Genomic DNA, 12,068 nt, shown 5'->3' with positions numbered 1-12,068 from the left:
AAACAAGGTACTGTTGAAAAGCTTATAAGATTATATTTATTACAGTACAAAATTTTCATCAATCAGATGTCTAAATCAAAATTATTGATGAGGTAGAAATAACTAAACTAAAGTCCAGATGTTTAATTGTTCAAATTGAAAATACAAGAATCAAATTGACACTCACTTTAAAGTCATGGGTGACCTTTATATAAACCCCTTTATTTTAATAGGGGTAAACCTCACAAATTGGCTACAGGAATGCTAAAGAGGCTATAGCTTGTGTTCTATATATGGTCTATTGGTCTCTAATATCAAAGTCCAAATTAACAGATGATCCATTCAATACTACAAATATGTTCCCCTCCCTGACTAGAAGGATTGGGTATATGATATCCACCTTCTTATTGCTATATATATATGTATGTATGTATGTGTATATATATATATATATATTTTTTTTTTTTTTTTCTTTTTTCTTCTGTAAGGCCTTACAGGGGAGTGATTCCTACATAGGGATATTGGAAAGTTTCATTGTTTTTGGATGTTAGGAAGCTTTTCCTTAGCTGTGTTTGTTTGCAAAAATTTGGTGCAGTAGAGTATAGTTAAATTGATTTAGTGTTTTTTTTTTTTTTTTTTGGGTAAATGAATCTATTTATTGCTACTGTTCAAATTTTATTTTTATTTTTTAGAAACAAACTAACTGCTAAACACACCCACTTCATTTTTTAGAAACGCAGTGGCACATGTTAGGTCCCTAGCAGTGGCTTGTGTAAGTTTGAAAGGTTGAGATCACCCATCAATGACCGAGATTGTAAATAACCTAATGTGTGTGTGGGTACAGGTTATTGGTGGTTAAACCAACTGAACAACTTGAAGATTCATCTAAAATTTGATGCTTTTTTTATTTATTTTTATTTACAGTACAATTACTTGATTTAAAAACTTGAATGTCATTGATCTGGTGCAGATTGGCCTAGGAGCTACTGGGCAAGTATAACAACTTGAAGATTTTGATAGTCCTAATACAGTCTTAATTTTAATGAATTTGCATTTTGGGATTTCGTACAAGAGGCAGGTTTAGCATTGACAAGTTTTGATTGATTTCCTTTTTGTTCTAAGATTTGGGGTTCAATTAGTTCATTGTGGATTGATTGTGGAGATACCTATTGGTCAGTTGGATCATTTTGCTCTTTGGAGCTCTATTTTGGTTTACTCAAGCACATTCTTTATTCATGCTGCTCAATTTTATGAGTTTTAGGTTCAAATGATTTGAATTGGTTGATTAGGTACCATCCTGGAAAATATCCAATAAAAAATAATAATAAAGCCAATTTACGTTGATTTTTGTGGCATCCTTCTCGTAAATATTATTACTTCACTTGATATCATGAGGCTATAGGTTCAATTAGGGAATTCGTCACATATAATTTTTGTTCTAAATACTTTGAATATCACCCTGCTGCATTCTGTCTTGCGGCATAGATCTTTTCTTTTCTGTTTTTCCTTTTTTTCCCCACCCTTTTGATAAGTTCTAAATCATGTTAAAAGTCCCCAAGTACTGGAAANAACACTAAATCAATTTAACTATACTCTACTGCACCAAAATTTTTGCAAACAAACACAGCTAAGGAAAAGCTTCCTAACATCCAAAAACAATGAAACTTTCCAATATCCCTATGTAGGGAATCACTCCCCTGTCTAGGAGCCTACTTTTTTTCTCTTTGTGATTTCTTTAGACTTTGTAATACACACCCTTCTCACTGTCTAATGTACAGTATGAGAGGAATGGACAATTCTTAAGTAGTCTCGGAACAGTGCTCTAGGACTACCTAAGTTTTTTTTGTTCGAGACATTAGTAAAGATGAAAATGTATTGATTGTGCTGTTGCCAAAAAGGAGTAGAAAATCCACCAGCCAGAGAGCACACTTTCCTATCTGCAAACCCAATTCAATTCAAGTCTATGAAGCTTGCTGTAAGGACTCAAATGAGAGTAATTTAGGAAAGCCTCCACACTGTCAATGATATAACAAATTATACCCCCTGCTTCTCCATCAGAATCCCATTCAAATCCTCGAAAAATTCATCTCGTCCGACGAACTCTCCGTCATTGTAATTATCAAATTTTCACCATTACTGTCCCCATTCCATGGATAGAAGGCCCCTTTCATTTGATTAAGGTCCTCATTCCATCTACCCCCATAGTAAAAACTCCGTCCCCTTTCGGAACCCCGTTTTCCCATTCCCCGTTATAATTGTTTCCATTTGCCCAAATCAAAATCCCCTATATACTTGTTAAGGTCGTTAGTGTAACCCTTGCTGTAGTACCGGCTTGATAGAAGTGGTTGACGTCGATTATGCTTGTGACTAAGACTGTATCTGATCTGTATGGTGGAGACCTGGCTGGTGGGAAGATTGAGTCTATGGAATTAGATAATCGTGGAGGCGTTTGGTTAGATTCTTCTGACTCGGTGTCAGATATAGTTGGTGGGAAAAGTGATGCAATGGAAACATTTGTTGTTGGTGGTGGTGAGAATAAGACGCGAGAAAATGAGGAGGATATGGTAAGGGAAAGATGAGAGAATCTTGAAGCTACTTCGTCGGATTCTGAACTAGCACCAGTGTCAGAGTTGTAAGGTGGGAAGAGTGATGCGATGGAAATGGAATGTGACGACTCTACTAGTGATTCACTTGTTTCAAATTCTGCAACCAAAAATCGCACAAAAGAAAAAACAATAAGTTGCAATTACATGGTAGTATTAAGTTACTGAAATTTTCTTGTCTAAGAACTCGAAATTCTTTGAAACTTTACCTGGATCAACTTGGTTCTGCCGCATACCGATGTTGCAGATTGACATATCTGAATTGGGAGAGAGATAAGAGAGAAAGAATTGCGTATCAAAATGGTGTGTTTGGAAGGAATTCAGCTAAGATACTGTGTTTAAAAAAAAAAAAAAAGGATGAGGGGGAAATTTCCACTGCGCTGAAGAGGTTTTTTCGTAGCTACAAAGTGCAATTGACAGCTTTATTTGTGAGTCAAAAAGGGACTTTACCTTTGTTTACTTGCCGACAGCATTCACATCTCGCTACGCGGTGTCAATTGCTGTACAGTGTACAGTAGGGCCTTACTTCAATTGGGTTGTTCAGCTTTTACCATTGATTGACTCAAATGGCTTGGGATTTTCGATTGCTTTTTTTTTTTGAGTGTGGTAATGCTGAAGCTGTTTAGAGCCTTACAGCAAGCATGTTCTGCCTTTGTGTTCCGTTTGGCCATCTCATAGAGAAAACTCACTATCTGGTTCAAGGAATCCAACTTAGTCAATTTGTACAAGTAATTAATGTAGCTTTGGCGGCTGATGTAACTGTTTGTTAAGCAAATTATCCATAAATTTCTAACTTTATATCAGAAAGCATTCCCACATTTTCCATTTTCTAATGAGTTCCTGCAATTTCTTATTTTCTACCAACTTTGGGCAGCTATTGGAGAGTCATCTAGACCTTGGGTTTGTGCAAACAAGGTACTGTTGAAAAGCTTATAAGATTATATTTGATACAGTACAAAATTTGCATCAAATAGATGTCTAAATCAAAATTATTTATGAGGTAGAAAGAACTAAACTAAAGTGCAGATGTTTAATTGTTCAAATCGAAAATACAAGGATCAAATTGACACTCACTTTAAAGTCATGGGTGACATTTGTATAAACTTCTTTATTTTAATAGGGGTAAACCTCACAAATTGGTTACAGGTAGGGGTGTCCAGACCCAACCCACACCCGCCAGACCGACCAAACCGCCCGATCTCCACCCGATTTCAGCCCAAACCGACGCTCCTGTCAATCGGTTACAGGTTTCCGCACCCAAGATTCGATGTCAGCAGGTCGAGTGGTGGTGTTCTTCTCCAAAACCCGAGCCACCCGACCCGACCAATGTTCTATACAAATTCGGCCAACTCCGGCAAGATCAAGCTTAGATTCGAGGAGATCTGGTGAGATCTTGACCGTATTTGGTAAGATCGAGCTTAGATTCGAGTAGATCCGGCGATATCGAGCTTAGATTCGAGTAGATCCGGCAAGGTCGAGCTTAGATTTGAGGAGATTCGGCCAAGTCCCAGCAATTTTTAGGCAAAAATGCAGAATCTGGCGAATATTTCCAGAATCTGGAAAGTTTTTCCAAGTTTCGGCGACTTTTTTTTTTTTAGATTTTACTGCTTTCTTTATTATGGCGACCCACCCGACCCGACCGACGTTCACCCTCACCCGAAACTGACTTGACCGATTTTTTCGACGGGTCGAGTCTGGGTTCCTCCACCCTCCACCTGACGCCAACGGGTCGAGTTCGGGTTAGGTCCAAAACCGACCCAACCCGACCTGTGGACAGCCCTAGTTACAGGAATGTTAAAAAGGCTACAACTTGTGTTCTATACATGGTCTATTGGTCTCTAATATCTAATTCCAAATTAACAGATGATCCATTCAATACTACAAATATGTTCCCCTCCCTGACTAGAAGGATTGGGTATATGATATCCACCTTCTTATTGCTATATAATATATATATTGAAAGGGCTTCAAAGCTAGATAACAGTTCCATTAAGGTCAAGCAAGATAGGTAAACAATATCATTAGTGTTTTAGAGCAATCTAGCGTTGAAATTTCCTTTGTGACTGATATCCTGAGTCCTAGAATTAAAACTTTGTAAAGTGATGAATAACATGATCATCCTACAAATACCAGCGAGCGAACAACAGAGAATTGGCTTGACTGAAAAAGCTTATATGCAAAATTTTAATAGCAACAATAAATAGAATTAGCTATAACCATTATTCCTAAGCAGCCAATCACACTCTTACACTGAAATATTCGAAGAAAAAAAAATGCTGCATAACATCCAACAACAATGAAACTTTCCAATATTCCTAGGCAGGGAATCACTCCCTGTCTAGATGTGGGTTCCTAGTTAATGTTTCTCCTCCCAGAGTAGCAGCATAATAGTCATTTGTATCCTCTTTAAGCTGCAGCTCTTTTAGGTATTCCACTAGTCTCTCTTGATTTAATGTCTCCATCATCTGATTGATTCACAATTTCAAGCAATCAAACTTTCATCATGTTCTTACACTTTGTAAAGAAAATGCATCATAGAAACAGCCTCAACATCGAAATCCTCTATTCTAAACAAGTTAAAATATTCTGACTATATAGTAGCTGTGAGAACTTAAGGTATGCATGATCCTGTGACCTTTGTACATCGAATATGAGTGTAAGGAGAACAAAAAGTAACACTAAGCAGGGACAGACCCAGGTGGGGACCTAAGGGGGCCTGGGCACCTCCCCCCCCACCCCCCAAAAAAGGGGCCCAAAAAATAAAAAATAAAAAATAAAAATTTAGCATGTAAAATTTTATAAACCTTAAAAAAAAAAAAAATTAAGAGAGAGAGAGAGAAGAAAACCCAGTAGTCATTAAGACTCCAAAATCAAACGAAAAAGCCAGAAACAAAGGAAAAGAAAAAAGAAAAAAGAAAAGAAAAGAAAGAGAGAGGCGAGAGTGAGACAGAGAAAGTGAGAGACCCATCACGTTGTGATGCCGCCACCCACGCTGTGACGCTGCTACCCACGCCCACGCGAGAGAGACCAATCTTGCTACCCAGTACCCACACTGCCATCAGCTATCGCATACCCAAACCGAAGACCCATCTTGCTGTCGCCGCCGGTTGCTCGATCTGCATTGCCCAGCCCAACTTCTTTGCTCCACTACTCTATCCTTCACAGTACACAGGTATTTAATCTATCCTTTCCTTCTAAACCTAATAAAATGTTTGTGAATCTTAGAATCTAAAAATCTATGCTTGTGGACTTGTGGTGTTTTTATTTTTACTGATTAGTGATGAACTGATGTTGGTGATTCCGTGATTGTGAATTGAATCTATGTCTGACGGCCCTGACTACCTGTGGTGTTTTTATTTTTTTATTTTTTTATTAGATATCAGTGTTTGGATGGATACAAGAGCCAAGCTTCACTCCCCAATATTTTGCATGCTTAAACAAATTTTTAAGGTTCGACAAAATAAATGAAGAAAAATAAGCTAAATTCCATTACTCCTAAGGAACTCAATGTCTGGATAACTTTGAAAATGGCATTGGAAGTTTGTGAACAAGCAATATGATCCTATAACAATGAGTGCAGAGACGAATAGTAGGCCTACCTAGTGCAAAATTAATAAAACCTTTTAATGTTTTCTATATTTCCAGATCAATAGTTGGAAAAAATAACATAAGCATGCAATTAAAGGTCTCTAATATAAGCCACTTTCATCACTGTATGGCTTTATACTAAAGCCATTTAAAATTAGAAATTATAGTTCATGTTTTCAAATCTAAGTAATTGAGGTTCTCATCAGCATATGTGGTCAATGGTTTTTTGTTTGTTTGGTATTCATTGGGTTATGCCGCATAAGGTTATTGAGATGTTTGATTGCTGGCCTGGTTTGTGCCTCATTATTTGTGTTGAGGATTATCAACTGTCTTTTCTTCCTTACTCTCATTGGGTGGAGTCTAGTTTTGCTCCCAGTGTACTTGAGTGACAAAACTTTCATGATGTTCTTACACTTTGTAAAGAAAATGCTTCATAGAAACAGCCACAACATCGAAATCCCCTATACTAAACAAGTTAAAATATTCTGACTATATAGTAGCAGTGAGAACTTAAGGTATGCATAATCCTGTGACCTGTGTACATCGAATATTAGTGTAAGGAGAACAAAAAGTAACACTAAGCAAGGACGGACCCAGGTGGGGGCCTAAGGCAAAAAAGAGGCTTGGGCCCCCTTGGTTTTTAGCCCCGCCCCCCTCAACTCAACCATTCCTATCCCAGCCGGCCAGCCTAGGAGTTTTCAAGAGCCCATGAAAAAAAAAAAAAAAGGGAGAGGCGAGAGCGAGACAGAGAAAGTGAGAGACCTATCACATCGTGACGCCGCCACCCACGCCATGACGCTGCTGCCCACGCCGACGTGAGAGAGACCCATCTTGCTATTGCCGCTGGTTGCTCGATCTGCACTGCCCAACCCAGCTTCTTTGCTCCACTGCTCTATCCTTTACAGTTCACAGGTATTTAATCTATCCTTTCCTTCAAAACCTAATAAAATGTTTATGAATCTCAGAATCTAAAAATCTATGCTCGTGGACTTGTGGTGTTTGTATTTTTACTGATTAGTGATGAACTAATGTTGGTGATTTTGTGATTGTGAATTGAGTCTATGTCTGACGGCCCTGACTGCCTATGGTTTTTTTTTCGGCTTGGTGACTCTCTGTGACTTTGTGTTTGTGACTCTCTCTCTCTTGTATAAGTTGTATTATATAGATGAGAGAGAGAGAGAGAGAGAGAGTAGAGTTTGTAAAGATTAAAGAATATATTAGTGTAGTATTTGTCAATTTGTTCTTTGTTGACGGGTAGTTGGGCAACAATAAAGACAAGTGAAAAAAAAAAAAAAAGTAAAGTCAAGAAAAGTTTTTGTTAGTAGTACAGAATAAATTTATAATGTCGGTAGTGGGATTGGGTAATATGGAGACAAGACAAAGATGAAGACAAAGATGAAGACAAAGACAAAGACAAAGATAAATAAAGCCAAAGAAGAAAGACAAAAGAAAAAAACAAATCATATAATATAGAAAATTGTCACACAAATTTAAGAAAATAACAGCGATTCACTTGTGCCTATTGTTAACTTATAATGCTAAATTAGATAAATTTATAAATTGAAAAGAAGTGAGAAATACTAAATTTATAATTAAATGGATCATGCACATTACTTAAATTCTAGTATTTGTCTTTAGTTAGTAATAACAACCGTTTGTGAGTTCATAGATGATTTTGAAGATTTGAATCGTAGATGATTTTGAAGATTTGAAAGAGCGTCGAGTTCCATTTTTATAGATGATTGTATTAAGAAACAATAGTGTTTCGTGTCTTTAGTTTTTGTTGGTAGATGATTGTATCTTAATATATTAAGAAACAATGAGTCTTGGTTGATAGTTTATTAATACTATATGGATGCGTATTTGAATTTTTTTTTTTTTTGCTTATCTCTGCCCCTTCCCCCCAGCATGAAATCCTAGGTCCGTCCCTGGCACTAAGAAAGCCAATGATTAAAAAAAATAGAGAATTTATATTTTATACCTAATAATATTTGTAAGAGCTACAGTGGGAGGAAGCTTCCTGAAAGGATATACCTTTCTTCTCCACATTAAATGTTCTGTAACAACTTTATCAACTGCATTAATGAGGAAATGAACTCTGAACAGTATTTTCACAGCTAACAACCCCTTCTACCACCTTTAGTAGAGCCCTGATAAGACACGTATCCTGAGAAAATTCTTGAGACATACAAGTGGAGGGTTAGGATCCAAAGAAGAGGGATATAAAAAGGAAAGAAATTCCAGATGAGGAGGGCTCACTTTTTGGGAAATAAAAGAGAAGAAACAAGAAAGTGAATAGTGTATTGCCTAATAGAAACCTGTGTCAATCATATATAAGAACTCTTCCTTGAAACTGACCGAAGAGAGCTTTTTAATTAATAATTGTGTGACTTATTCTTCGTTGTTTGGGCTCCATGATCTTAGTCCTAACCATAACTCCTAATTACATTAGAACTATTTTCCCACCCTCTACATAATAATCTTCTATTGTTTGGGCTTAGTTTGAAGCACAAGGCACTACTATTCTAAGAGGACTTGGGCCATCAAAACCGTAGCTCTTACAATATCCTTACAAAACCTTTTAGAAAGTTAACAAAATATAAAAATAACTATCAATAGTATTTAAATTATATATATATATATATATGAATTATCTTATGCATCTTATTGTATATCTTTAAATGTATCTATGTATATGCATAGAGTTACAAACTAATTTATTTAATATAAGCGATCTGAAATGTGGTCAATCAACAAATTTTTAAGACTAGAAAAAGCCATTGCATTGTGTTATAAGCTTAAAAGTTAAAACCATAATTTTAATGCATGTTTTGCTATTCACTATAAACTTTTACATTAAAAATCTAAATTTAGTTCCCTTGACTCAAGCACGATTACTTTTTTTATTAGTCTAAAATTTTATCACAGTAACAAGGGTCATTATAATTCTGATAACTTGAAGATTAGAGAGCCTTCATCTATATATTACTAAAAGCTGAAGCGTAGAATTTAATGTTGCTACGCTCACGTTGAGCCACGTCAGCAGCCATGTCATTTCTATTTTCTTTTTTGTATTTATCCAACAATTTTAAAATAGTTTTTATCAATTATAAAATCCTAATAAACATAAAATAAATCTCAGCCTTATTTCCACCATAAAGCCCACTACTTATGAATTTAATTCCATCTTAAAGCCCAAACTCAAAGCCTTTTCAACCTAAGGTCCTAAAGTGAAACTCCTTTTGTTTTCACGATTTCAATTTTTCTAATTTTCCTTACCCTTTTTCCCACGTTTCAGATTCCTTCCCTTTCCCCACATTTTTTTTTCTCACGCAAAACCCTTTGTCTCTCCTCAATTTCACGGTTTCAAAAAAATGGTCTTTAATTTTTAACGTAGACCATTTCTCTCCCCACTTTCACAGTTTCAAAAAAATTAGCAGTTCAACTTGCTAACGCCAGGCTCTCTCTCTTCCAAAGACAGCTTCAAATCTTCAGACTTCTGCTACCTTACGCCAACCTCTCTCTCTCTTTCCACCTCCATCTCTTCCTCTCTTCACAGTATATTAATACTGGCAAAAGTCGAATGATTCAGTTCAGGTATCGCTCTTGACCTCTATTCTTCTAACTGCCCCGCATAATAATTCAATGTGAGGATTAGATTAATAGTATTGTTTCTTTTGATTGCTGTTTTTTTTTTTTTTTTTTCTTTTTAAATTTTATTACTACCTCTTTTGTGTTGTGGGTCATATATGGGTCTGTTTGTTTTTTTAGTATTTGGGGTGGGTCTTATCCTGTGTGATTTCAACGACTATGTCTGACTCTGATTTCTTCGTGTAGTGATGTGGTGTGGATGATTGTTAAGTTGCTTTTTCTTTCGACTTGATTTTTTTTAGGATGTTCACAACTAGATTGTGAAACGAATTTATTACCTATGCTGGGTATGAGTAGATGGAATACACCACCTATTATATAGTTTAAAGTATATTGGGCTGTTCATTTTCTTCAAAATACTGATGTTATTGGTTTCAAAATATTTATAAAGGGTAGCTTTGTGCAAATAATTGCAGGTTCTTCTAAAAAATATTAGAACTGTTAGTTGTGTCCTGATTTGCTCTTAATGTTGGCATTTTTCTGTTATTTTCGAAACCGATGTTCAACAGGTGATCTTTGCTAGGCAATCTTCTAACTCCAAAATTTTAAGCTATGGACTTTTAGTTGCTCCTCCACATAAAAATGTCCAATTAACAGAATAAAAATCATATTCTTTGTTTCAATAATCCACAGCTGTCCTTCATTCCCATCATGAAAAACAAAAGATATGAGCATGTGGTTTGTAAATCATCATCTAAAGCATTGCCAAGTCAAATAAGAAACTAAATATATCAAGTACTGAGCACACACTTAACACGAAATGTAAAAACCTAGAATTGAATTAGTTTTCCAATATGAAGCTCTTTGATCCTTTTTTTAACTTGATAAGTACAGCTCTTGATCTAACTTCAAAATTAAAATCTGCAAAATAGGAATTTAATACTTTAAAAAAGTTTTATATCCCTAAACTTATTGTTTAATGGGCAAAGAGAAAGCAAAGAGTTAAAAAATATGCTTTCATATCTATCTTAGACATGAATCCTTTCTACAATCCACACAAAGTCAATCACTAAGCTATCATGCATGAAACTATTTATGGAGTGGTCTCACTTCCATCAAACCTCATCTGTTCTATGGATCATCATGCACAATTCAAATTCTCATTCTCACTACTTTAAAGTAGCACCACATCAACAGTAACAATATTAAACAGTTAAGTGATATTATTACGAATCTTTAGTACTCTTATCAACTCTTCTCAAATACTACCAATATGCATGAGTATTCATTCATCTAATAAAAAATTTAATATGCATATGAGTAATCAAGTTAGTATGTGGAAACTTAATATGAAAATTTTAATTTGGTACATGCAAAAATGTAAATATGACATTTCAATTTTAATTTGCATTTAGTAGCATGTGATTTTAGAATCCTTAAAAGTGATGTGTACAACTTTTTTTTTTCTTTTTTCTTTTTTTTTTTTCCAGCTAAATGTGCACTACCATTCTAGAATTTGCAAAGTATATTAGAAGATACTGTAAAACTGGAGGAAAAAAAAACCAAAGAAATTGAAAGAAGTTGGAAACACACACCTAAAAAGAACCATCAATTCGATAAAGCACTCATTATATATTTATAAATTCATGATCAATTGTATATAAATTGTACATATCAAGAAGCCAGCTCTACCGCAAAATGAGAAGTTTGTCTTTGTGAGTTTCTATGGGATTCATATTAGAGATAAGATTTTTTATTATTAGATAACATATCTACTTCAGTCAAAAAGATAACATATCTACTTGTTATAGTTAGTACATAGCTAAAAAGAAAATCCACTGCAAAAATTTCACAAAATAATATAAATGATTCCATCAATAAATGTGATTGTGCAGCTGGGTTTGTTAATTATTAATTACCAAAATATTAGTCATCTTATCAGATACTACCTTAAGAACACCATTTTTTTTTGTCCATCCCTTCAAAAGAATCAATAAAAATAAGTGATTGTGCTACTGGGTTTATTAACTGTCAAGCTCACATTAATCTTCATCCATGGCTTCTTTGGGATGTTGTTGGTGTAATTCATCATCTATTAATTTTCTGACTTTACATGCCAATTAGATTTTAGATTATTGTCATGATACCCATTGACAAAGCATCAAACAACCCAAGAAAAACCCGTTGACAAATATTTTCTTTTAAAGTCATAGATGATAGGTCATATAAATGAAGTTGTGGAAAACTATAATGGAATAAGCTTCATCATCTATAAGTTACTTAGGTCAAAAAGTAAATTCTCAATGC

The 12,068-nt window shown here is 35.1% G+C and overlaps 1 protein-coding gene across 3 annotated transcripts; it reads right to left on the bottom strand.

The window, feature by feature from the left end:
- Positions 1-1,553: 1,553 nt before the first annotated feature.
- Positions 1,554-7,316, bottom strand: LOC136063140 (uncharacterized). 3 transcript variants are annotated; one of them, XM_065763075.1, is made up of 4 exons: positions 6,933-7,316; positions 3,033-3,274; positions 2,792-2,839; positions 1,554-2,682 (listed from the first exon to the last, which is right to left on the bottom strand). In XM_065763075.1, exons 3-4 carry the CDS (start codon positions 2,835-2,837, stop codon positions 2,264-2,266), a joined length of 465 nt encoding a protein of 154 aa, XP_065619147.1. In that variant the 5' UTR covers positions 2,838-2,839; positions 3,033-3,274; positions 6,933-7,316; the 3' UTR covers positions 1,554-2,263. The 3 variants fall into 3 exon arrangements, with proteins under 3 accessions (XP_065619147.1, XP_065619148.1, XP_065619146.1); XM_065763076.1 differs by having other exon boundaries at positions 3,033-3,270; XM_065763074.1 differs by lacking the exons at positions 3,033-3,274; positions 6,933-7,316 and having other exon boundaries at positions 2,792-2,945.
- Between the last annotated feature and the right edge of the window lie 4,752 nt (positions 7,317-12,068).

This window comes from Quercus suber, unplaced genomic scaffold (genome assembly GCF_002906115.3).
Source record: "Quercus suber isolate HL8 unplaced genomic scaffold, Cork oak 2.0 scaffold_490, whole genome shotgun sequence".
NCBI classification, from domain to species: Eukaryota; Viridiplantae; Streptophyta; class Magnoliopsida; order Fagales; family Fagaceae; genus Quercus; species Quercus suber.
The sequence above is the reverse complement of the archived record's forward strand: the minus strand, read 5'-3'. Positions and strand labels throughout refer to the sequence as shown.